This window comes from Entelurus aequoreus, linkage group LG21 (assembly GCF_033978785.1).
Source record: "Entelurus aequoreus isolate RoL-2023_Sb linkage group LG21, RoL_Eaeq_v1.1, whole genome shotgun sequence".
NCBI lineage: Eukaryota > Metazoa > Chordata > Actinopteri > Syngnathiformes > Syngnathidae > Entelurus > Entelurus aequoreus.
This window is the reverse complement of record NC_084751.1, coordinates 10,140,112-10,168,072: the sequence shown is the minus strand read 5'-3', so window position 1 is coordinate 10,168,072 and position 27,961 is coordinate 10,140,112. Positions and strand designations below refer to the sequence as shown.

Below are 27,961 nucleotides of genomic sequence, written 5' to 3'. Positions count from 1 at the left end.
AGATTTTACAGTCAAAAACTGGCAGCTCAGTCAAAATAATTTTAACGCAAAAAACAGTAGTAGTTGTTTTTTTTTCAATTTACAGTAATGTGCTGTGAAGAACAACATAAAAATGTATTGTCATTTTTATTAATTTGATGAGTAGTTTGCTGTAAAGTTCAATATTTTTACTTGGACAAAACATGTTTGGAAAGTATGATAATATACTGAAATATTTGTTGCAATATTGGAAACTATTAAAGTTGAAAAGGTATGCAATTATGGTAATAAATCCGACACAGATTATTATTTATTACTCCGGTACTCTTGTCTTGTTCTGTATATTGTACAGTATTTTGTACTTGTATAGTGTTTTGTATATTGTACAGGATTGCTTATTTTTATTGGATAGTAGTCTGTTTATTTCAATTCTTAGTTGTTTTTTTCTTGATTACCTCGTGTAATTTATTTTTACCCCATATTTGTTCCCACTACCGCACCTTAAATTGGAGTCCTTAATTTCGTTATATGCAAATATGACAATAAAGCCCATTCTATTCTATTCTATTCAATTTAAAGCAATTTTTTCTGTCAAAATTTAAAAAATCAATTACATTTAATGACAAAACATTAAGTACTTTATTGACATATATAACTGACTATACAACAGATCTGGCCCCTGTGCTTTAGCCTTCAAGTCAAACAGTTTTGGTTTTAGGATGGACCCCTGGGGTACACCGCTATTTGTATCTTGGCTTGAAGAAATGTGTTTATTTTAGCTTCACATGTTGCGTCCTGCTTACTATACCACTCTGCTATGAAAAATGTTAGATAAAAACTTATATTGTGAACATATATTTATGTATCAATGATTGAACTCAGATTCCAATCCTAATAAATGTTGCCGGCATTCTATTATCATCAGAGAAGATTCACAGGTACTTTTTCAAACAACAAAAAGTTTCCTTTATTTATGCAAAAGTTATTTTCACACACAATTGTAAAAATAAAAATAAAGTTGTAAACACAAAGAATAAACTTAATTACATGATGTACAAAAGTTTAAGTTAAGGACGGCCTTCGTTCCTTGGCGTCACCAAACAGCGAAAGGAAACACCTCCCGGGTCATGCGGGTCAGGAAGCAGGGCATCTCCTTCTTCACGCCGAACTGGCGACCTTTGGCCTGGAAGGTGTAGGCCACGCTGTGCGACAGGCGGGTCATCAGGCGGGTCAGCTCCAGGCGACGGTGGTCCTCCTCCTCCAGGAGGGAGCAGAAGGTCTGCAGGAAGACGGAGCCCATGGGGTTCATGAACGCCACGTAGCCTGCGGACGCAAGACGGGTCAGACGGCGGGTCGGGAAGAAGCTCACGGCGGCGCGGCGAGCTCACCTGGCACGGTGGCGTACATGACCAGCGTGTTGACGGGAACAGAAAGGTGAGAGTAGACGTCAACGGCGGGCTCGTCGACGCCGCCCGAGTCGGTCACCACGCCGTCGTCCAGGGCGCCGCCTCGGCAGGCCTGCGCAGGTGCCATCTTGATTGTTTGTCACGTGACCCAGCTTAACTGTGGACTCACCTGAACGAGGAACACTTTGACCTTCTGCTCCATGTCGGCGTTGTCGAAGAAGGCGAACAGCCGTGACAAAGACACGGGCTTCCCGTCCGCACCGAACACGTAGCCGTCCTCGCCGTGAGACGACAGGACGGCCAGGAAACACTCGGCCACCGGGCGCCGACTCTCTGCACACAACAGTGCCTCTTATCAATGTAAGAAGACCAGTCTTCCTCTCAGGGAATAAAACACACCCTATCCCAAGTTATTTTGGATGACATATGTGTTGAGTAAAAAGGAAAACGTTTTACTGAAGCGTTAGGAGACCAGCCCTTACAACGCGACAATAGCATCAGCAAGCCAGGTCTAAGTCCAAACAAAAAGAGTCAGCTCATGTAGAGCCAAAACGGCCCCTCTCGCCCAGAAAGGAGCGCAGCTGCTTCTTCAAAACAGATAAGGAACTGGCCAAAACTGTGAGCCGACAAACAGGAGCCCTTAAGACAAAACATAGAATTGATTTAACATGAATTGATTAACGTGGACCCCGACTTAAACAAGTTGAAAAACTTATTGGGGTGTTACCATTTAGTGGTCAATTGTACGGAATATGTACTGTACTGTGCAATCTACTAATAAAAGTCTCAATCAATCAAAGAGTTCACTAGCGGACATAAGCTAAAAGCAAGTATGTCACGAGAAGACACACTACATGGGAAAATACTAGCTGCTTTAAAGGCCTACAGAAAGCCACTACTAGCGACCACGCAGTCTGATAGTTTATATATTAATGATGAAATATTAACATTGCAACACATGCCAATACGGCCGGGTTAACTTATAAAGTGCAATGTTAAAATTCCTGCCACACTTCCGGTTGAAAAACTCCTTTGGATATGATTTATGCGTGTGACGTCACAAAAGCAACGGAAGTGGTTGTACCCCATCGGACCCGATAGAAAAGCCTCTTGTTTTCTTCGACAAAATTCCACAGTATTCTGGACATCTGTGTTGGTGAATCTTTTGCAATTTGTTTAATGAACAATGGAGGCTGCAAAGAAGAACGTTGTAGGTGGGATCGATCGGTGTATTAGCGGCTAAGTACAATACTGTAATATCTGTGATATTTGCATTAGTGTACTTTGTCTTTAAGGGGTTGGGGAACGTGCATGCGCGAGTGAGTTGGCGGAGAACTTGAGTGTGTGTGAGCGTGAGTTTTGGCTAACAGCAGCTCGTGTATGTGTGTGCGTTACTTTTTGAACTACAACCAGTTACCGCTTGTTAATAAAGCGATTGAGCAATTTGTTTAATGGACAATGGAGACTGCAAATAAGAAAGTTGTAGGTGCGATCGGTGGAGCGGCGGACTACAGCAACACCAACACCAGGAGGTTGTGTTGTGTTTTGAGCAGGATAGCAGACGCACTACGGTGAGTCTAGCTTTGGCTTCCAATCATTTGATCGCTTGCCCGTACGTGCGTGTCGATATGTGCTTGTGACGTACGTAACTTTGGGGAAATATATGTTTCTTGCCGACTCTGATGGCGGCCGGGGTGTCGTCAAAAGCGTACAACGCCCGCCGCCGCATCTAAGTTAGCTACGTAGCTAGCTTAGCTTCTGTTTTTTTTAGCTTCGCCAAGCGGAATATTATTAATCGTGTATTTACATGTTCATGGTTTAATAGTATTATTGATCTTCTGTCTATCCATCCAGTCAGGGTTTTTTTTAATTTAGTTTCTATCTGCATTTGAGACTGGCGCTATCGCGTTGGCTACGCAGCTAGGTTAGCTTCTGTTTTTTTTAGCTTCGCCAAGCGGAATATTATTAATCGTGTATTTACATGTTCATGGTTTAATAGTATTATTGATCTTCTGTCCATCTATCCAGTCAGGTTTTTTTAAAATTTAGTTTCTATCTGCATTTGAGACTGCTGCTATCACGTTGGCTACGTAGCTAGGTTAGCTTCTGTTTTTTTAGCTTCGCAAAGCTGAATTATTAATTTACATGTTCAGTCACTGTGAATGTCCATTTCGCATTCTCGACTCTCATTTTCAAGAGGATATAGTATCTGAGGTGGTTTAAAATACAAATCTGTGATCCACAATAGAAAAAGGAGAGAGTGTGGAATCCAATGAGCCAGCTTGTACCTAAGTTACGGTCAGAGCGAAAAAAGATACGTCCATCACTGCCTCTCAAGTCCTTCACTCCAACGTTCCTCATCTACGAATCTTTCATCCTCGCTCAAATTAATGGGGTAATCGTCACTTTCTCGGTCCGAATCTCTCTCGCTCCATTGTAAACGGGGAACTGTGAGCAGCACTACCGCTTGTGACGTCACGCTACTTCCGGTACAGGCAAAGCTTTTTTTTTTATCAGCGAGCAAAAGTTGCGAACTTTATCGTCAATTTTCTCTACTAAATCCTTTCAGCAAAAATATGGCAATATCGCGAAATGATCAAGTATGACACATAGAATGGATCTGCTATTCCCGTTTAAGTAAAAAAATTCCATTTCAGTAGGCCTTTAAACATGACTATGGATTAAAAAAGAACACTTCAAAATATCTCATTCAGCCATTTGTGTGCGTGGTAAACATTTTCGTTCGTGCCACACGCCACCAGACTGTACAACTCCTCTCTGGGGGCCAGGGGGGGGGTACGAGGATGACAGGGGATGCAAAACAATAACATATACACCCATTATTTATTATTGACTTTTTAAATTATATCTTAATTCTGTACACTGCTGCTGGAATTTTAATTGTCCTGAGGGAACTCTCCTGAAGGAATCAAAGTACTATTTATCTATCTATCTATAAGGTTTATAAGTCATTCTAAATTATAATTTCTGACTAGTGACGTCTTCCCCATCTGTTCAAAATCACTCCAAGCCTGACTTTTTCGTTTGTGCTGCATATTTTGTCTATTTTTTTTAATGTTAATTTTTTGATTCCCCCCTCCACCACCTTGTTAAAACCTCCCCAAGCTTCCCAAACATTTATCCTGCAAATGTTTCCTTGTCCAACTATTATAGTTTTTATGTTAACATTTTATTAATCAAACCAGCCCCCCATTTTGTCAAAATCTCCCCAAACTTGTCCCATTCATTTGTGTTTTGTCTAGTTATTAAAGCTTTTATGTTATAGTTTTTGTTACTATTTATAATCAGCCCCCCAGCAATATTAAACATTTCCCCAACTTGTCCCATTCGTTGGTGCTACAAAAACGTTCTATTAGTTTTGTATTAAATTTGGTCAATTCCCAACCAATATTCAACAACACAAATACAACATCGAAACAACTTACTTTTTGTTGATGTTTATTCAATGTCAGGTTGTTCATAAAAAAAAAAAAAAGGATTTTATTTGTTATAAATGACTGTGATGCTCATGTAAAAGGGATTTCTAATCACAGCTATGTGTGAATTTGTATTAATATTGATACTGTTGTTGATATTATTCATTTTTGTTTGACTACTTTTGGATTGTTTTGTGTCTTCTCAATTGTTGACTGTTGATTGCTATTTTGGATGTTGCTGGGCTGTGTTCGGTTTTGGAATTGTATTATTATGGTATTTTTGTGTATTATTTTGTTGGACTGATTAAAACCTCTTAAGGTCTTAAGCTGTTTGTTTACATGCATTTTTTTATTTCTCTTTGCTATTTGGGCTTATTGGAGCCTAATTAGAATAAAAACTAAGAATCATCTTTTGATATGATGTACTTAGTCCATAAGTAACAAACGTGTACTTCATGTTTAGTGACATGCTAATTCTTATTTTTACACTTTTTTCCCCCAAATTCCATTGTATGTTATACTCTTCTGACACCACCAGATGGCAGTATAAGTGTCCACATAAGCGGCCATAAGACCCCAATTCAGTAGTGTACACAATTTTGGAAATAAGAGCTAAAAGGTGCTGTCCATGCATGTGGCCACTAAGCCTTTAGAGCAGACGTGGGCAAATTAAGGCCCGGGGGCCACATGCGGCCCGTTAAGCTTTTCAATCTGGCTCGCCGGGCATTCCCAAATAATTTTTTTATATCTTCAGAACGCCAAAGTGCTGCTGATTAGAAACATCGAAGATCTGAACGAATATGACGTATGAACTGGAATGTAAGGTAAAAGCGATTAAACACAATCATGACACACATTGACAATACGCAAGATGACACTAGCCACATAATTCAGTTGGTAAGTGAATATGACAATGTACAGTTGAAAGCATTTCAATACACTGAGCACCACCTACAAGACTTGGAACATGATATAGACCCGGACAATAATTTCCTCCTCAATATCAATGAGAACTGCTGCTACTACACCAATGAACAGTACAACCAGAATATTATTACTAAAGGCAAATTGTCCATTATCCATTTCAATAGTAGAAGCCTAAACAGGAATTTCAAGGACATCAAGGACTATTTACACACCTTTTCACAACCATTTAACATAATTGCAGTATCTGAAACTTGGATTAACAGTGAAAAAGTGACAGATTTTGAACTGGATGGTTATGATTTTATTAATATGAATAGACAAAACAAGGGGGGTGGAGGGGTGGCAATCTATGTGGATAACACCTTGAGATTCAAACGTCTGGATGATATGACAACTGTGGTTGATAACCTACTTGAATGTCTAACAATTGAAATTTGTATGGAAAAAAGTAGAAATGTCATTATTAGTTGTGTATACAGATCGCCAGGTACAAGCTTAGAACGTTTTACAGATTGGATGGAATGCCTGTTTTCAAAGGAGAGTAACGTTAGTAAAGCTGTCTTCATTTGTGGAGACTTTAATATTGACATGTTAAATCCCAGTAAAACTAAAGATATAGATAATTTCATTGACACAATGTACAGTATGAGTCTATATCCCAAAATCACCAGACCCAGTCGAATTACGTCTCACTCTGCCACTCTAATCGACAACATATTCACTAATGATATTGAGAATAAGACCGTAAGTGGGCTATTGATCAAAGATATCACTGACCACCTCCCAGTTTTTCTGATATTTAATGGAAACTACAGGACAAAAAAACTAGAAAAGCCAACCCAATACAGAAGAACGAGATCAGAGGAATCCATTAGTTCATTTAAACATGATTTACTGGAGCAGAATTGGGATGTAATTTATGAAAATGGTGATGTTAATAGTGCTTACAATATATTCTTGAGAATATTTAGGTCATTATATGATAAAAATTGCCCAATAAAAGAATGCACCAGTAGAAGAAAATATACCAATTGTCCTTGGATCACAAAGGGATTGCAAAATGCTTGCAAAAAGAAAAACACTCTTTACAGGGAATTTATAAGATTGAAAACAAAAGAAGCAGAAAATAAATATAAAAAATATAAAAACAAATTAACTCATATTATAAGGTCAAATAAGAGAGATTATTATAAGAAATTACTAGATGATAATAAAAACAATATCAAAGGAATATGGAATTTATTAAACAGTATTATAAGAAACAGTACCTCTTCAAATAACTATCCAACGTATTTCACAAATGATGGTAAAGAAAATGATAATATTGAAGATGTGGCTAATGCCTTCAATAAATTCTTTGTAAGTATTGGACCTGAACTTGCAGAAAAAATCCCAGATCCACGGACAACTGGTAAAAATATGGAGGGATTGTTGGAGAGAAATCCCAATTCTATGTTTTTAAATGCAGTGGGTGAAGAAGAAGTGTTGGATATTGTAAACAAATGTAAGAACAAAATGTCCACTGACTCCAATGACATTAGTATGGCATTGGTGAAAAAGGTCATTACAGGGATATCAAAACCATTAACATATATCTGTAATTTGTCATTTCAAACCGGCGCATTTCCAAATGAAATGAAAATAGCTAAAGTTATACCTCTGTTTAAAACTGGGAGCAAACACCACTTCACAAACTATAGACCCGTCTCTTTACTTCCACAATTCTCTAAAATATTAGAAAAACTATTCAATAACAGGTTAGATGCATTTATAGAAAAGCATAAATTACTCTCTGACTGTCAATATGGGTTTAGATCAAACAGATCTACATCAATGGCAATAGTTGAAACAATAGAGGAAATCACAAATGCCATAGAAAAGAAACAATATGCAATGGGAATATTTATTGATCTAAAAAAAGCATTTGACACAATTAACCATGATATATTAATCAATAAAATGGAAAAGTATGGAATCAGGGGAGTTGTATTGGATTGGCTTAAAAGCTACTTAAATAAGAGACAACAGTTTGTGAAGTTGGGGGATTGCTGTTCATCATGTTTGGATATTGCTTGTGGTGTCCCCCAGGGGTCAGTGTTGGGGCCAAAACTGTTCATCCTGTATATCAATGATATATGTAAAGTGTCTACATTATTGAAATTAGTGTTATTTGCTGATGACACTGATATTTTTTGTTCAGGGGATGACTTAAATCAGTTGCAGGAAGTCATTATGGAAGAAATGAGTAAACTAAAAACTTGGTTTGACTATAATAAATTGTCATTAAACCTGACTAAGACTAAGTTAATACTGTTTGGAAAGAGGACACGTGAAACAAGGGTGCAGATACAAATAGATGGAGTGGATATTGAAAGGGTTTTTGAAATAAAATTCCTTGGAATTACAATTGACGATCAAATTAACTGGAAATCACATATAAAACATGTACAATCTAAGCTGTCAAGAAGCATCTCAGTAATAAATAAAGCAAAGCAGGTTCTGGATCACAAATCACTCCACATTCTTTACTGTTCATTAGTTTTACCATATTTAACCTACTGTGTGGAAGTCTGGGGGAATAATTATAAAAGCTCATTAAATTCAATAACTATACTTCAGAAAAGAGCTGTACGCATCATCAACAAGGTTGGATATCTGGACCATACTCACTCACTATTCTTACAGTCAAAAATATTGAAATTTAATGATATTATTTTGTATCAAACTGCACAAATAATGTATAAAGCCAAAATAAATAAACTCCCAGGAAGCATTCAAAAATTGTTCAGCACACGAGAGGGCGGTTATAATTTAAGGGGGAATTTAAATTTCAAAATGCTTAGTTATAGAACGACCATTAAAAGTTTTTGTATTTCAATTTGTGGAGTGAAATTATGGAATGGTTTGAAGGATGAGTTAAAGCAATGTCCAAACATAAACCAGTTTAAAAAGAAGTATAAGTACATGGTATTCCAGAGGTACAGAGATGAAGAAGGGCTTTGATATTGGGTTGTTTGTGTTACAGAAGAGTGTGGGGCTGCCCATTGAGGCAGTGGTGTTGTTGTGGTGGCATCATACCATTTCCATGATCACTAGTGGTAATGATGTGGCTATGTATGTGTGTAGTGTGCATATGTATGTATATATCTATGATGTATGTACAGTATATATAAGTTCTTTGAGTTTGTACATTGAGTGAACAGGTAGTTCTAGCTCAGAGTAATTTATGATTTAAAGAAAAGGGGTGGGATTAAATAAGTGTAAACTTCTTCTCACTCCTTTTCAAATATGTAAAAAAAAAAAGAAGGAAAAAAAAAAAAAGAAAAGAAAAAGAAAGTCCAATGCTCATTTGTTTTTGTTTTTTATTCTCCATTGTTTTTCATTTTGTTATAATGGCTGTTAAGGCTATAGCACTGTATTGGATCAGGCTTGCTCTTGTTTTTATGCATATTTGAAATAAAAATATATCAATCAATCAATCAATCTTTAAGATGGAAAGTGTAGCTGCCATTATGATGTGCAGTGATGTTTTCTAATGACCGTAAGTCTTCAACTATACAAAGTATTTCTATGGTTGGAATCTGTGCTTTTGCATGATATTTTAGTGACTATAGTGAAAAATTATTTTGATACTTTTCTAAATAAAGGGGACCAGAAAAAATTGCATTATTGGCTTTATTTGAACAAAAAATGTTAGGGTGCGGCAGACCAGTACTTTTCAGAGGCGGTATGGTACGGAATATGATTCATTGCTTTCGCGGTACTATGCTAATACCCGTATACCATACAACCCTACTAGTTACTATGGTAATCTACGTCACAGCAGGTCAGACGAGGCACCAAGTAGTGTGGGTGTGGCTTGATTGTAAAATATGTCGATTGAGAGGGGGTGTGACGTTCATATGTTCTCAATATTCAGGGTTTTATCGTTCATAGAAACATTTTAAATTCCATTCCGTTTTTAAGGCGGTCTGTCATAACATTTTTAGCATTCAATCAGACTTTATTGTGAGGTTTTGTATTAGTTTTCCTAAAAAACAGATATACCGGCCCCCAGACACATTTTTATTCTCTAAATTTGGCCCCCCGAGTCAAAATAATTGCTTTAGAGTAGAGATGTCCGATAATATCGGCCTGCCGATATTATCGGCCGATATATGCGTTAAAATGTAATATCGGAAATTATCGGTATCGTTTTTTTAATTATCTGTATCGTTTTTTTGGTGTGTTTTTTTTAATTAAATCAACATAAAAAACACAAGATACACTTACAATTAGTGCACCAACCCAAAAAACCTCCCTCCCTCATTCACACAAAAGGGTTGTTTCTTTCTGTTATTAATATTCTGGTTCCTACATTATATATCAATATATATCAATATAGTCTGCAAGGGATACAGTCCGTAAGCACACATGATTGTGCGTGCTGCTGGTCCACTAATAGTACTAACCTTTAACAGTTAATTTTACAAATTTTCATTCATTACTAGTTTCTATGTAACTGTTTTTATATTGTTGTACTTTCTTTTTTATTCAAGAAAATGTTTTTAATTTATTTATCTTATTTTACTAATTTTTTTAAAAAGTACCTTATCTTCACCATACCTGGTTGTCCAAATTACGCATTATAATGTGTTAATTCCACGACTGTATATATCGGTTGATATCGGTATCGGTAATTAAAGAGTTGGACAATATCGGAATATCGGCAAAAAGCCATTATCAGACACCCCTACTTTAGAGTAATAAAAAGGAAAAAAAAGAGTCAGGTTGTGACGTTGATGTGATTATTGAATTTTGGTCATTTCCCAAGCAATATTCTCCAACACAAATACAACGTTTAAACAACATGCTTTTTGACAACGTTCATTCAATGTCAGGTTGTGGCGTTATTTTGACCATTGAAATTTGGTCAATCTCCAACCAATATTCAACGACACAAATACAACGTTGACACAACATACTTTTTGACGACATTTATTCAATGTCAAGTTGATTTGACCATTGAAGTTTGGTCATTTCTGAAACATCAACGTTGTCTCAATTTACAAATACAACTATTTTGCAACAAAGTCAGTGTTAAAGGACATGCACGTGTAATCAACGTTGTATCAATGTATTGAGCCTGCTAGGTTGTTATTAGCCATACTTGCCAACCCTCCCGTTTTTAGCGGGAGAATCCCGGTATTCAGCGCCTCTCCCGATAACCTCCCGGCAGAAATTTTCTCCCGACAAACTCCCGGTATTCAGCCGGAGCTGGAGGCCACGCCCCCTCCAGCTCAATGCGGACCTGAGTGGGGACAGCCTGTTCTCACGTCCGCTTTCCCACAATATAAAGAGCTTGCCTGCCCAATGACGTCATAACATCTACGGCTTTTAGAGAGTAGCGTGCACAACTGCGCACACAACAAGGAGAAGAAGCAGAAGAACGAGGAAGTTACAGACATGGCGACGCCGTCGACGAGCAAGATGAAGAAATACGCTTGCAAGTTCCAAAACGAATGGAAACAAGAATTTCATTTCATCCAGGACAGTTCGAAGGGGAATGTAATTATGTTGCCTGTATATTTTGTAAAACAGACTTCTCCTTTGAACACGGTGGCCGAGTCATGAACGGAGGAGATGTTAAACAGGACAATACTGCCATCTACTGGATAGCCCCCGGAACACTGAAATTCAAGTATTTATTTTATTTATATGTATAATAAAATAAATATATATACATATATAGCTAGAATTCACTGAAAGTCAAGTATTTCATACATATATATATATATATATATGAAATACTTGAGTTGGTGAATTCTAGCTGTAAATATACTCCCCTATTAACCACGCCCCCCCCTCCCGGTATCGGAGGTCTCAAGGTTGGCAAGTATGTTATTAGCTGACAGGTTAGTTTGGTTGAGATAAAAAGTGGACTTACATAAGCGTAGATCATAAAAAAGTATTACTATCACTATCAGTTTCTGATAGTGAGTCAGTAATATAGTTTTCATTCAATGTACTACATACAGTAAGTATACTACAATAAATGTGTATGCCATATACAGTACAATATATTTGGTAATATAGTATGAGAAAATATGCAGTATTATTAGTCGTACAGGTGAGTTACCTTTCCGAAAGAGCGAGTAGATCTGATGGCTGTCCAGGTCTTGGTGGAGGTCCACCTTGAAGTCCAGTTTGGACAGGATGCGATGGATACGCTTGGCGTCTCTGAGGGCGCCGCGCCTGGCGGTGAAAGGAACTCCGGGTTCGAAGCTGCTCACCGACACCACGACCGCTCTCTTCGCCGCTTCCTGCATCTTCCTGTGGGAAAACGTCTTCACACAACTTTGTCTCCTTTTGAAGCACCTGCATCCCACGCACGCACGCACACCTGCCAGACCAAATACGGACACATCCGCCTGCGCGCTTACGTAACCCCGGACACAACGCCTCAGGTCACGTGACCGAGAGGTCGTATAAAGTGGACTCTGCCGTCAGGTGTTTGCAGAGTGGAAGTCATGTGCTGGTGACAAGAGGAGGAAGTGAATGACGTTTATTTGATGAGTAAAGGTAACGCAGGTGATTAATTTTTACAAAAAAGACACAAAAGTCAAATATTGACCACAAAATCCTCTTTTTCTTACTAAAATACATTTGCTGTCAAAATCTTTCTTTACACCTGATTGGCTCTTCTGTTGTGGTGGGAGGAGGAAGGGGGCGGGACCAGGAAAGGCAGAGGCGGGGGCGTGTGCGATGGCGACGACGACGTGGGCGGACCTAGCGGGTGCGTGCTGCGCAGCGGCTTGGTGGTGAGGGCGAGCGGCTGGTCGGCGTATGGCGACGTGTGCCCGTACGGGGAGTGCGTGTGTTCCGTGTGGGTTGGCGCCGGGGCGGCGGGCGACGCCAGCGCCGCGGTGGGTGTGGCCGGGGAGTCCACGGAGGAGGCGGGGCTGGCCTGGGACAAATGTGTGTGCGTGAGATGGGAGACGGTGTGCGGCCGCGACAAGTGAGCGCGGGCGTGTGCGCTCGCCGCCGTCGTCAGCGAGCGCGGGTGCGTGAGAAGAGCGTGCACGTGCGGCGCCTCGTCCGGTGACACGTGCGCTCGCTTGGGCGGCGGCGATGAATCGTCTGCAGCGGCTGGAAAACACACACACACACACACATACACACACACACATATACACACACACACACACACGCACGCACACGCACACACGCACACACACGTGTTAGTTGCCGCCATCATATGTCGCAATGTGACCATCATCTCACCGCCTTGTTGTGTTTCGCTCCTGGTTTTCTTCCGCTTCTTCTTCTTCCCCTGCACATGAGCAGCCACGTCAGCAGAGGCAGAGGGAGCAAACAGGAAGTGGCGTTGTACTCACGTAGTTGTCTCTGGCCGACCAGCCGGGGTAAAGCTGCGAGTGTACCAGGCGCTCCTTGCGGGCCAGCTCGTAATATTTGGACTGCTCATCTTTGGTCAGGGAGTGCCACTGGGAAAAGGAGCACGCCCGTTAGCGTAACGCGCTACATTTACTCCCTGACATTTGCTTAAGTCAAGGGAACGGCACTTTCTTTGGAATTGTGTCATCTAGAGATGTCCAATAATGGCTTTTTTGCCAATATCTGATATTGTCCAACTCTTAATTACCGATTCCGATATCAACCGATACCGATATATACAGTCGTGGAATTAACACATTATTATGCCGAATTTTCTTGTGATGCCCCGCTGCATGCATTAAACAATGTAACAAGGTTTTCCAAAATAAATCAACTCAAGTTATGGAAAAAAATGCCAACATGGCACTGCCATATTTATTATTGAAGTCACAAAGTGCATTATTTTTTTAAACATGCCTCAAAACAGATGCTTGGAATTTGGGACATGCTCTCCCTGAGAGCGCATGAGGAGGTTGAGGTGGGCGGGGTTGGGAGGTGGGGGAGGAGGGATGTATATTGTAGCGTCCCGGAAGAGTTAATGCTGCAAGGGGTTCTGGGTATTTGTTCTGTTGTGTTTATGTTGTGTTACGGTGCGGATGTTCTCCCGAAATGTGTTTGTCATTCTTGTTTGGTGTGGGTTCACAGTGTGGCGCATATTTGTAACAGTGTTAAAGTTGTTTAGACGGCTACCCTCAGTGTGACCTGTATGGCTGTTGACCAAGTATGCCTTGCATTCACTTGTGTGTGTGTAAAGCTGTAGATATTATGTGACTGGGCCGGCATGCGAAGGCAGTGCCTTTAAGGCACGCCCCCAATATTGTTGCATGGGTGGATATCGGGAGAAGTTCGGGAGAATGGTTGCCCCGGGAGATTTTCGGGAGGGGCACTGAAATTCGGCAGTCTCCCGGGAAAATCGGGAGGGTTGGCAAGTATGACTGGGAGACACAACTGCTCTGTACTTCTCCCTACGTCCGTGTACCACTCCGTACAGCGGCGTTTTAAAAAGTCATAAATTTTACTTTTTGAAACCGATACCAATAATTTCCGATATTACATTTTAAAGCATTTATCGGCCGATAATATCGGCAGTCCGATATTATCGGACATCTCTAGTCACAATCACTATGAAAGATACGACGACGGATGGATTCTTTTAATGCATTCTAAATATGAAATACATTTGATCAAAAGTCCGCTTACAATGGAACTTATGGGAGCCGTTCAATTCTGCCTATAGAGCGCCTAAAAAATAATCCAAACACCTCCATTGAGGTTTTACATACAGTACAGGCCAAATGTTTGGACACACCTTCTCCTCATTCAATGCGTTTTCTTTATTTTCTTGACTATTGTTGCGTCTGACTAGTCTTCCTCTCAGGGAATTAAAGTCACCGGTCAATCCCAAATTCTTTCAGATGACATATATGTTGAGTAAGAAGGACCATCGAGACATAATAGGAATATTATCAAGTTTTACTAAAGCTTTAGGAGACCAGTCCTTACAAATGCGCTAATACCAGCATCTCGAAGTGGTCTGAAAATCAAACGGGAAGAGACAACTTATTGAATACGAAAAGAGCCCCCACCCTGCCCAGAAAGGAATACAGCCTCATTGTCCTAATACTGATAAGGTAAAAAGGGAGTATGCTATACTCCCATATTCCAACCCCTTCAAGGTAAAGCACAGAGTTTACTTGCGGACATAAGATACAAGCAAAAAGAGTACACATGGGAAAATATTAGCTGCTTTAAACATGACTATGAATAAAGAAAGAACTCTTCAAAATATATGCATTCTCCACACCATTTACATTGTAGATTGAGGCCAAAAGTTTGGACACACTTTCTCATTCAATGAGTTTTCTTTATTTTCATGACTATTTACATTGTAGATTGTCACATCAACACATGTGAAGTTATGTACTTAACAAAAAAAGATGAAATAACTGAAAACATGTTTTATATTCTAGTTTCTTCCAAATAGGATTTCTTCAAAATCTCAATGAGCTTCAAGCACACCTGTGAAGTGAAAACCATTTCAGGTGACTACCTCTTGAAGCTCATGGAGAGAATGCCAAGAGTGTGCAAAGCAGTAATCAAAGCAAAGGGTGGCTATTTTGAAGACACTAAAATACAAAACATGTGTTCAGTTATTTCACCTTTTTTTGTTAAGTACATAACTCCACACATGTTCATTCATAGTTTTGATGTGACAATCTACAATGTAAATAGTCATGAAAATAAAGAAAACTCATTGAATGAGGTGTGTCCAAACTTTTGGCCTGTACTGTACATGATGTAAGTATATGTGTAATGTTGTAACATTTATAATAACATTTCATATTTAAATAATTTGATCACACCAGAGTGTAGCCAGCTGGGGTCTGTGTCTTAATGAAATTCTTAATGAAATTAAACAATGGATGTCCAGCAACTTTTTGCAACTCATCGGCAAGAAAACGGAAATGCTGATTATCGGTCCGGCTAGACACCGACACCTATTTAATAATACCACCTTAACATTTGACAACCAAACAATTACACAACGCGACTCTGTAAAGAATCTGGGTATTATCTTCGATCCAACTCTCTCGTTTGAGTCACATATCAAGTGTTACTAAAACAGCCTTCTTTCATCTCCGTAATATCGCTAAAATTTGTTCAATTTTTGCTTATTAGTGATTCCCAGAGCCCAAAAAAAGGTCTGCGGGCTTTAAAGCGTTTTCTATTGGGGCTCCAGTACTCTGGAATGCCCTACCACGGGGGTCGGCAACCCGCGGCTCTAGAGCCGCATGCGGCTCTTTAGCGCCGTCCTAGTGGCTCTCTGGAGCTTTTTTAAAAAATTTCTGAAAAATGGAAAAACATGAGGGGTGTTAAAATGGTTTCTGTAGGAGGACAAACATGACACAAACTTCCCTAATTGTTATAATTCACACTGTTTATATTAAACATGCTTCACTGATTCGAGTATTTGGTGAGCGCCGTTTTGTCCTACTAATTTTGGCGGTCCATGAACTCACCGTAGTTTGTTTACATGTATAACTTTCTCCGACTTTCTAGGACGTGTTTTATGCCACTTCTTTTTCTGTCTCATTTTGTCCACCAAACTTAACGTTGTGCATGAATGCACAAAGGTGAGTTTTGTTGATGTTATTGACTTGTGTGGAGTGCTAATCAGGCATATTTGGCCACTGCATGACTGCAAGCTAATCGATGCTAACATGCTATTTAGGCTAGCTATATGTACATATTGCATCATTATGCCTCATTTGTAGGTATATTTGAGGTCATTTCGTTTCCTTTCAGTCGTCTTAATTCAATGTATATCTCATGACACACTATCTGTATGTAACATGGCTTTTAATTTTTTGCGGCTCCAGACAGATTTGTTTTTGTATTTTTGGTCCAATATGGGTCTTTCAACATTTTGGGTTGCCGACCCCTGCCCTACCAGGACTGGACTCTCACACTATTACAGGGGTTTCTCATTACACCCATTGGGTTCGGTTTTTCCTTGCCCTGATGTGAGATCTGATGTCATTGTGGCTTGTGCAGCCCTTTGAGACACTTGTGATTAAGGGCTATATAAATACACTTTGATTGATTGATTGACACTTCAGTAGTTTTTTCACCGAATACTTACTTACTCAAGTAATTATTTGAGGAGTACTTTTTACTGTTACTTGAGTCATATTATTGCAAAGTAGCGGTACTCTTACTTGCGTACAATTGGTGGGTACTCTGCCCACCTCTACACGCACACTTGGTACTGACCCGCTGTCCCAGAATCTGGTTGATTGTGGCGCTCTCCTTCACTTGGCACTGGGCCACCACGTTGGGACGCTCCTCTCTCATGAACAGCATGAAGGCGTTGAGCGGCTTCTTGATGTGCGCCTTGTGCTCGCCGCCGCTCTCCCGTGCGACGTCCGCCACCGACTTCCTGCGGGAACGCGGGGAGAAGACGCTCGGCCTCAGCGTGTTGACTGGTGACATTGGAAGGTTACTGACATTAGAAGGTTACTACCTCAGCGGGCTGTCGTCTCTGGCCTCCTGTTTGACGGTCACTGCGGCGTGGGAGACGGACGGCGGCGAGCTCGCCACCAGGCGGGGAGAGAAACTGCTCGACGCCAGGCTGACATCACGACATGACAACATTAGACGGGAGCATCGAAAGAGAGCGTGTTAGCGGGTTGGCTCCGCCCACTAACAGCACTTACCTTGACATAGAAGTGTTCATGGCGAGGGCGGCCGGCGAGAAACCTCCTGCCATTGGATACACGGGCTGACCCTGCCTGTGCACAGACACATCAACGGTCACACAGAGAGCACACACACACACAAGTTTGTACTCACAACCAATCATAAGTGTGAGGCATCTGAGCCACGCTCCCAGGAGAGACGGCGTAGCAGGCGGCATGCGGCGGCCTGGACACGCCTGCTGTAGAACATGTAACAATCACATATCTCGTGTTCTGTGCGCGCGCGGACTCACAAGGTCTCAAAGCGACGTGTCATCGCCCACCTGTTTCGGGCGAAAAGCTTGGCGACGCCCTCTGTGGGGAGAAGGCCTCAGGGCAGTAGGACAGTAGAGGGTGCAGGTGACCCATGTGAGGCGGCGCGCCGCTGGACTGTTAAAACGCACAAACACATGTCAGTGGCTGCAGTGGTGTCATGTAGCCACCAGGTGTCAGTAAGGGTCTCACCAGGTGTGTAGGTGTGGCAGAGTCTCTCATGGCTGCTCTTCCTGGAACGTCCAGCAGGGGCCACTGAAAGGGCAGATACTGAAAACACACACACACACAAAACAGTTAAAAGGAGCCATATGTAATAATAGTTTTCTATTGGGGCTCCAGTACTCTGGAATGCCCTCCCGGTAACAGTTAGAGATGCTACCTCAGTAGAAGCATTTAAGTCCCATCTTAAAACTCATTTGTATACTCTAGCCTTTAAATAGACCCCCTTTTAGACCAGTTGATCTGCCGTTTCTTTTCTGCTCTGCCCCCCTCTCCTTCGTGGAGGGGGGGGACACAGGTTCGGTGGCCACGGATGAGCCGCTGGCTGTCCAGGGTCGGGACCCAGGGTGGACCACTCGTCTGTGCATCAGTTGGGGATGTCTCTGCGCTGCTGACCTGTCTCCGTTTGGGATGGTCTCCTGCTGGCCCCGCTATGGACTGGACTCTCACTATTATGTTAGATCCACTATGGACTGGACTCCCACACTATTATGTTAGATCCACTATGGACTGGACTCTCACTATTATGTTAGATCCACTATGGACTGGACTCTCACACTATTATATTTGATCCACTATGGACTGGACTCTCACTATTATGTTAGATCCACTATGGACTGGACTCTCACACTATTACGTTAGATCCACTATGGACTGGACTCTTACTATTATGTTAGATCCACTATGGACTGGACTCTCACACAACAGCGGTCCCCTCCAAGGTTTCTCATTGTTATCCCATTGGGTTGAGTTTTTTCTTGCCCTGATGTGGGATCTGAGCCGAGGATGTCGTTGTGGCTTGTGCAGCCCTTTGAGACACTCATGATTTAGGGCTATATAAGTAAACATTGATTGATTGATTGATTGAATTTCATGTCAAGTCATCATTAAATGGCCCTGTTATGTCAAAGGGCATTAATAAATCATCTTCTTTTCCAATACCTCTATAACTGATAACAGTAGTTCAGCTCGGATATACTCATTTCAAAATTAGATTTACAGCCCCGAAATATGGTTATTGTTTTCATTTCGATGCCCCGCCCTCCACCGTTTGACCAATTAGAAAGTCTGTGAGTGTGTCACATCCAGGTTGCCAGTTAAGCACCGCCATCTTCGTTTGGCTACTGCCACTGGTAAAGTTACTAAACAGGTCAGACCTTAATCAATCTAAAAGGCTTTGTTACCATTCTCAACTTATTCATGACAAAGCCAGGAACAAAACCAGGATTTATATCAGGGATGCCTTTGAAAGATGTAGACGATTGAAGGTGTAGAAGATTTTTTTCATCTGACGCCAAACATGCTAATTTCCTCCTTGATAGGTAAGTCAGGCATTTATGTTTTCTTATTACTTGTAATAAATGGAAATGGACATTTGGTATGTAAACTATATTGTCCAATACAGTCTATGATCTTGTCTAACAGAGCTAGTATGTTCCTGCAACCAATGCTTAGTGTGATGGTGCTTCGCTCCTAGTGTAATGCTTAGCATGCTAGCACAGTCAATACACATGGACATACAGGCTAACAGGGGAAATATATGCCCGTTAGCCTGTATGTTGATGTGTATTTCAACTGACAGGGCAAAATATATTTTGGACAAATAAAATGTGGCTATGGGTAGTGTCAGTGCTTATTTCCTTCTCAATATGCTGACACACTGAGGAAATGGGTTCCAACATTAGCACGGCTGATTGTGGTTTCTGTTACTGTATGTGCATCAGGCACATCCATCCATTCATTTTCTACTGCTTGTCCCTCGGTGGTATTTGCTTGGCACAATATGATGCATCACATGTAATGTGTATTGACATGGTAGTAGGCTATATGATTTATGCGTAACATGGTTTTTGCGTAACGTGGGTTGGCTCATAGAATATATTTCGACGGTGGTCCGTGCAGTCAAACTAGACATTTTAGCAGGGTAATTTTAACAATCTGTCCCAACTCCCGACGAAAATGTTGCTGCGTAACTTTACAAATACATTTGGCTAATCGACATTAGTAAAATGTGGCATAATTACTGAGTAAACCATCTTGCAAGAAGCATAAACAAGAGAAACCTACAGCGTAGGACTCATCAATTGCCATTTGAAGTTCCTTGGAGTAGGATTCCGATTCAGCTGCGTATCTGGCAACCTCAGTCATTGAGAGTGGGAGGGGACTACATAATTTTGACTGTGATTGCCGTATCACTTATGGCCACATTATTACATATGGCTCCTTTAAAATGTATTTGATTTAAATGGGAACTGCACTTTTTTTTTTATTAGACTTTTGCCTATAATTCACAATTCTTACGAGTGACAAGAACACATGTTTTTTTTCTTTTTTTTTTAATGCATTCTAACGCGTAAAATAAACGTAAATAAAAAACAGCTTACAATGGAGTCAGTGGGAGCAATGACATCATTGCGTGTATAAAACCCCAATAATAAACATCCAAAAAGCGCATACAATACGCCATTTACATGTCGTGACCTGAATATTAACCAGTATTAGCGATATTGTTGTTATTATAAACGCTAATGTTAAGGACCTACATTTAGCGGTGAATTGATCAGAGAGAGGTAACTTCCTTATGCTGCTGCCGAGCTGCTTTCTCGCCAAAATCACAAGATCAGAGGCGAGAAATCCGACATCAAAAATAATGCCTCTCACCCAGATAGTAAAATGATGTGGACATGAACTGAGAAGTTACTCAACTTTGACAGACACTTGTTGTGTGCCCTCGTTGACATTCTTTGTGTAGTCCAGATCACAAAGACAAGAAAAAGGACAATTTGGGGGGTTAAGATGACCACCCGACTTAATAAGGCGAATTGCACCGCCACCACAAATCGCACCGCCCCCTGAGGACTCATGCATTGTTGCCCTTTAGCGGGAGAAAACGTCTCACTCTGGCTGGAAGGCTAAGCACCAAAATGCGCTACAGTGCCACCCTGGGGTCCCCTGTCGCACACACATCTGTATGTAATACACACACACAGACACAGACACACACACACAGAGAGTCCTCTATTCAGAGGCACGAGGAAGTTCTGGCTGAGAGTGCTAACTGGATCCAGCTGTTGGAAATTCCAGGAAAATCAGCGCACACACACGTTATTTAACAGAATGGACTTGGGCTGCAGCTAGCTTTTCGAAGAACGGTGTTTAGAGTTTGAGGTGACACACTTGGTTCTTTGTCAACACGTTATTGGAGAACATTGCAGAAAGCTGCAAGGTAAAAAATATGTTATAGGCAAACACCCACATAAAGAGCGTAAACAGTATGTTAAGGTAGAGCTAGCATGAAGCTAATAGGGCATTTTCCAATACCTGCAATGCACATGATTGTATGTAGTGTTGAGCAGCTATATTTATCATGCTACAAGTTAGTGTACCTTCCTACGTATTGTGTGTGTGCGTGTGTGTACGGAAGACATGTTGAGGCCTGCTCAATGTGTGAAACACGACACATGTTCCGCAACTTAAAAGGGGCCATATTATGATTTACTTTCTCTACGTAAAAAACACTTCACTGTGGTCTACATAACATGTAATGGTGGTTCTTTGGTCAACATTTTGCATAGATTATGTTTTACAGACCGTCTTTAAGCTGCTTTGTGGATAGGTTTTACACACACACGCACACATATATACTGTACATATGTATGTGAAACTTAGGGTACCACACAATTCAATTCTTGAGGGTAACGATTCAATTCAGAATCGATTCTTGATTTAAAACGATTTTCGATTCAAAATCAATACTTTTTTAATAAATCTGGGTGCCAGTTCTATGATTAAATACATTCCTCTACAAAAATAGATAACAGCTCGGATACATTTCTGTTACTTCAAATAAACTTGGTTTTGTTTAATACAAACATTTAATAGAGTCAAATACAAATAAGGCAACAAGAGAAGTATCCAACAGTCTTTTTTAACATAAACCTGTACAGCAGATATGGGCATCTACATAAACTATATGACTTGCCTGAGAGGCTGCACAGAACAGAACATTTTTTATTTTTTTTTGTTGTTGTTTAATCGAATAAAGAATTGTTACAAGTAAGAAACGCAATTTATTCGAAAAAAAAAATTTTTAGACACACACATATACAGTACACGTATATATATATATATATATATATATATATATATATATATATATATATATATATATATATATATATATATATATATATATATATATATATATATATATATATATATATATATACAAAGACATGCACCTGGGGATAGGCTGATTTGCCCTAGTGTGTGAATGTGAGTGTGCATGTTGTCTGTCTATCTGTGTTGGCCCTGCGATGAGGTGGCGACTTGTCCAGGGTGTACCCCGCCTTCCGCCCGATTGTAGCTGAGATAGGCTTCAGCACCCCCCGCGACCCCAAAAAAGGGACAAGCGGTAGAAAATGGATGGATGGATGGATATATATATATATATATATATATATATATATATATATATATATATATATATATATATATACGCTACTTTGTCTTAAAAATGGCAACAGCGGAGGATGCATGTACATGTACGCGCCAGTCTGCCCTACAACAAGAGGATTGAGGGGAAAAAAAGGATGCGATTGACTACTATGGCGGACGCATGCAAGGCTGTCCGGGTACATATCTACCATATATGGATAATCTGCTGACGTCACACTTGAACAAAACGTCACACTCGAAGCAAATTCCAAACGGCTCGTTTGGCAAAAGTATGGAGAGAGGAAATATTATTTTATAAATTTTACCGCAATTCCTCCACTGTTTGACTTCCAATGTTTGTGACTTATACAGATTCACAAATACACGACGACGAGTATCAATATGTATCAAAAGTTGGTTTTGCGTAATAGGGCCCCTTTACGAGAAAATTGCGGGAGGGGAGGGGTTAACTTAAAATATGGCATCTGAGGAAGGTAAATACTACGATCATCATTTCAAGCAAGTGTACAATGACGGTAATGGATTTGGGAAAGCAATACACTGTTAACATACAGAGTCAGGAAATAAGTAAACAGTGTACTTATTGAAGTGTACTCATGCAAGTATTCCATTTGAGACATACACAACACCTGGTATACCTGTCCTGCTGTCTGCCAGTACAATGTCCACATGCACAACTGACTATTAGTCTTTTAGCAGTCCAACTAAATTGCGCTACCACGGCTGAGTAAAAAGGGGCGGGGCTACAACCAACACGCGTCCTTATACTGTAGATTAGGGCTGCAACAACTAATCGATTAAAATCGATTATTAAAATAGTTGCCGATTAATTTAGTCATCGATTCGTTGGATCTATGCTATGCGCAGAGTTGTTGTTTTTTGTTTTTTTTAATTAAAACATTTTTTTTTTTTAATTAATTTTTTTTACTAAACCTTTATTTATAAACTGCAACATTTATAAACAGCTGAGAAACAATAATCAAAATAAGTATGGTGCCAGTATGCAGTTTTTTTTCAATAAAATACTGGATAGGCTAGAAATGTAGTTTGTCTCTTTTATTCGATTATTAATCGAAGTAATAATCGACAGATTAATCGATTATCAAATTAATCGTTAGTTGCAGCCCTACTGCAGATGCATATTTTTTGCAAGCTTTTGTAGCTCCGCCTACAATGCTATATTCTCCCATTGCATGGTCAGAGGTCACTGTCTGTAGCAGGATGACAGACACTTTGCTTCCTTAAAATAGTTGAGCTGCAAAACGTGACACAGCTTATAAACGTTACAAAGATATTGTTGTCATCTTGCAGGCAATGGAATCTGTCCATGCAGAATTCAACTCTCCTTTTTCTTCAGAGATGTTTAGCTTATCGTTATGTCAACATCTACCTTGCACGCACACTTCTTACACACCGTGTTAAAAAAAGATCTCCGAAGGCAGCCACAACAAAGAGGCTGCTCACGTGGTATGACGGAAAACGAAGCAGCTTCGGGTCTGATGCCCCTCCCCCTTCGTGATATGTATATGTGCTTTGCTAGAGGTTATTTCAGGGTTTCCAACTAACCCCCTACCTCCAGGAGTTTAGTTTGGGACTTGCTTTTTGTATCCTCCTCACACCCCCATGTCTACCATTTTCCCACCTTTTACAGGGTGCCGACCCCCTCAGCGTTCCTGTTTTGACAGACAGTACAATGTATGTCTGTTCTTGAACAGGTGCTGAAAATGGAATGTAGTGACAATAAAGTGCTCTCCTATCCTCTAAAGAAGTGTTTCTTAACCATATGGCCAGAACACGTTGTAGGGCAGCGAGCGCCCCCTAAAAACACATGTTTCTCAACTGTGGTCTGTATGGACAGTGGCGATACTCAGTTGTAATACACTTTTCCACCACTGGTGGCAGTAATGACAATATCAAACTAAGAAGAAAACTGGAGCTAAAGTCATAGAGAAGCTTTATAAGTGCAAAAATTATGACTAAAGTGGTCAAGTTGTATTTTCTTTGGCACTTTAATTTTATTGTCAGATTATTTAAGAAACATATATATTATTATTATTCATTATTAATTTAGTTTGAATGTATGTATTTTAGCACTGTGTAATTGTATGTACATTTATTTTTCATTAGTTCCTTATGCAGTATATTTGATTAGTATTTATTTTCGTAATCAGCCTGACCAAAGCTTTGATAATAATCTTTGTGATTAACACATTTCCAAATCATTTGACAAGGTTTATCCTATTAAACTGTAAGTAGGTTAGATATATTTATTGACAATGATTAAAATCAAAAGTAAAAGTACTAATTCAGTGTTCATATTTGAGTGGAAAAGTTGGGCCTGGAGGTCAAAAAGGTTAAGAACCCCTGCTCGAAAGCAGTGATTCTCAAACTGTGGTATGTGTACCTCTAGTGGTACGCGGGCTCCACCTAGTGGTACACCAAATAATTACTTGATTAAAGTAGAGTTTTATTTTCCTATATTCAAACTCAGTGTTACTATTCAAACAGTGTGTAATGTTACAATGGCCAAAAATATTAAATATAATTGTTAAATAAAACCTATGCCTGGTTTATAATGAATACTTGGGCCTACTACGCTACTGTATTCTAATGTTGGTCATTATGGTCAGTGTTTCCCACACATTCATGTATTTGTGGCGGCCCGCCACGAAAGAATTACGTCCGCCACAAATTAAAAAAAAAACAAAAACATTTTTTTTTTGGTCCTGTCCATCTTCTCAGGTAAATCATAAAGTTGATGTAGATGCCCATATAGGCTGTTCAGATTTACTTTACAAAAGAGAAGTGTAGGATACTTCTCTTGTTGCCTTATTTGTATTTGACCACTACTGTTTTCTGTTTTTTTGTTACTGACTGTGGCAGTACACCTCTGCCTCTGTTTCACTTTATGTTGCTGGTAAATAATATGGTTGTAATAGTAGGCTAAAGTTAAATTATTTAGTATGCACTAATTAAAGGGGCAGAGCTTTAAGAGACATTTTAGCTTTTATATTTTATAAGATATATTTTTTGTAAGAACCACAATTAATAAATATATTTCAGTGAATAACTTATTGTTCAAATCTGTATATAAATATGTACATAAAGTGTTGTAATTATATTGTAAAATGGATGGATGGATGGACGTTTAAAACAAAACTGTTATTAATTAGTAAGTATACATTTTTTGAGCCTTTTTAGAGAAAATCATATCATTGTAGTAAATTATGCAAATTACTCGATGATGTCATGGTGACCACACCCATAGCCACGCCCCCACCGCCACAGGTATCTGGCAGTTTACGGGAAACACTGTAGTGGTATGCGGGCACCATCTAGTGGTACGCCAAATAATTACTTGATTAAAGTACAGAGTTTTATTTTCCTATATTCAAACTCAGTGTTACTATTCAAACAGTGTGTAATGTTACAATGGCCAAAAATATTAAATACAATTGTTAAATAAAACCTATGCCTGGTTTATAATGAATACTTGGGCCTACCACGCTACTGTATTCTAATGTTGGTCATTATGATGGTACTTGGAGAGCCAAGTTTTTTTCTGAGGTGCTACTTGGTGAAGTTTCAGAACCATTGGTCTAAAGGCTTTGTTGGATACCAACACACCCGTGAGGTGGGTGGACACGGTGTGAAATCATGCTCACTTACCGCACGTGTGCCCGCTGCCAGGCCTCCGCCGGCGAGATACGGCCCGCATAGGTCTGGAATCATGAAGAAGGGGTATCCCATGTAGGGGGGCGGCTGGAAGAGACCCGCAGCCTGATGTCTCCGCAGCACTGTGTGATAGGGACACATTAGATAAGTGGACATGTTCCTTAAAGAGACATTTGTTTGTTTGATGGTCATGTGTTAGAGGGGCAAACAGACAGTTTAATGGACATTAGCTAGTAAGTTAAAAGGGATACATTAAATACGGGGACACATTAAAGAGTTGGACACGTTAGTTAAGGGACATGTTAGTAAAAAGGGCATTTGCTAGTTGACATTAGTTAGTTAAATGGACATGTTAGTTGGATGCACACTTTAGTTAAAAGGCCATGTTTGTTATTTAAAGAGCCATGTTAGGTGTGTAAAAAAAACGTGCGAATTAAAGGGCCAAGTTAGATTTAGGGACATTGGTTAGTTAAAAAGGTCATGGTAGTTAGTTAAAGGGCCTGTTAATTAGGTATAAAGCCATGCTAGTTAAAGGGCCAAGTTATCTTTAGGGACATTAGTTAGGTAGGCATGAAGCTATGCTAATTAAATGGCCAGGTTAGTTTTAGGGAAATTGTTAGGTAGATATAAAGCAAAAGAGTACCTGTAGAGTGGAAAAAACAAGTTGCCTCTATATTGAAGCTATTATCATATACCTGTATATCTGATGTATCACAACGGAAGACTCCCAAAGTTTGCGAGTAAATAGATATGATCAAAATAGTATCAATCTCAGGGAGATTCCCCAGCCATTTTGAGAGATAATGAGCCAGCCAGACACGTCATTGCGTGACATAGAGGTAGGAACCACAGATCCCTTCAACACCAACAACAATGCAAATCATGCAGACTTTGTGAGAACCAACAAGGATTACTTTGGGAAAAATGATGATCCATAAACTTATATTGTTGATCCTGAATATAAGGAGGATGAGCTACAAGTTTTAGAATATCTGCTAAACAGATGCAGTTTTAGTGAAACACTAAGCATCACGAAACAAGAAATACGAACACAATACAACGATAGCTTACTGTACAATATCTGCTCTCACTTCGATGACAACTGATAGGATGTCCATATCTTCCCATTCATATGAAGAATTAACTTATGATGCACACGAAGGGTTAACAAGGAAAAGTCCCCCGGCAGACGCTGTCTTTGGTTGTGTGTGTTCGTCTCCATCTCCGGGTATGAATTGAATGTCACAGATGAACAACTTCTAGATGTATGGCTAAATCCTCCTAATATCCAGATGAGAAGGATGATTTATAATCTACAATAACTTTGACGAGCCGAGATGATGCGGGAGCAGCAGGACATCGCGGTCAGATCACAGTAAAGCAGCAGAGGGTTAATTAGCTGTGTGTTATCAATCCGCCGCTAGAATATAGTCTTTCCGCGATAGCGCCTATAATAACCACATCGCTTTAATATTCGGTTAATATTCATGTCATGATATGTATATATAGTATTGTTGGCGGGTTTTAGATGGTTATTTAGAGGGTTTTGTTGGTGGAATAAAGAGCCCCCATTGACGGACTATTTATGGTTTTTTTTACGACTTAGAATGCATTAAAAAAAAAAGAAACACAGGTGTTCATGTCTTATATAGGGATTGTGAATGATAGACAACACATCTCTCTCTAATTTGTGCATATTTCCAGTATGACTGATCTGGTCAGAGTCCACAAGTGTTACCCCAGTGACGTCATTCTACGGAAATGACCTAATACATTCGGAGCGAAATATTCGAAATGGCTGACTGAATTTGTGGCATTTTGTGGTGTTTAGATGAGAGGGACAAGCGGTAGAAAATGGATGGATAGACGTATTTTCCACATACTTTGCGCCTTGTAAATACAATTGGATATG

At 39.9% G+C, this 27,961-nt stretch overlaps 2 protein-coding genes across 4 annotated transcripts in view; both read right to left on the bottom strand.

Moving 5' to 3' along the window:
• Positions 1–949: 949 nt before the first annotated feature.
• Positions 950–12,078, bottom strand: LOC133638346 (caspase-7-like). The gene is made up of 4 exons (XM_062030872.1): positions 11,868–12,078; positions 1,555–1,718; positions 1,368–1,497; positions 950–1,302 (listed from the first exon to the last, which is right to left on the bottom strand). Exons 1-4 carry the CDS (start codon positions 12,055–12,057, stop codon positions 1,073–1,075), a joined length of 714 nt encoding a protein of 237 aa, XP_061886856.1. The 5' UTR covers positions 12,058–12,078; the 3' UTR covers positions 950–1,072.
• Positions 12,079–12,265: 187 nt separating this feature from the next.
• Positions 12,266–27,961, bottom strand: part of tcf7l1a (transcription factor 7 like 1a) — an 18,166-nt gene continuing 2,470 nt past the window's right edge. The window contains exons 3-12 of one of the 3 annotated variants that reach the window (XM_062030866.1): positions 26,044–26,171; positions 17,887–17,964; positions 17,706–17,811; positions 17,537–17,618; positions 17,401–17,475; positions 17,208–17,315; positions 16,958–17,123; positions 13,126–13,233; positions 13,013–13,061; positions 12,266–12,877 (exon numbers count right to left, since the gene is read on the bottom strand). In XM_062030866.1, coding sequence (XP_061886850.1) covers positions 12,414–12,877; positions 13,013–13,061; positions 13,126–13,233; positions 16,958–17,123; positions 17,208–17,315; positions 17,401–17,475; positions 17,537–17,618; positions 17,706–17,811; positions 17,887–17,964; positions 26,044–26,171 — 1,364 coding nt within the window. In that variant the 3' untranslated portion in view covers positions 12,266–12,413. Of the gene's footprint in view, positions 12,878–13,012; positions 13,062–13,125; positions 13,234–16,957; positions 17,124–17,207; positions 17,316–17,400; positions 17,476–17,536; positions 17,622–17,705; positions 17,812–17,886; positions 17,965–26,043; positions 26,172–27,961 lie in introns of all 3 variants that reach the window. The other 2 variants (XM_062030868.1, XM_062030865.1) reach the window with 2 other exon arrangements.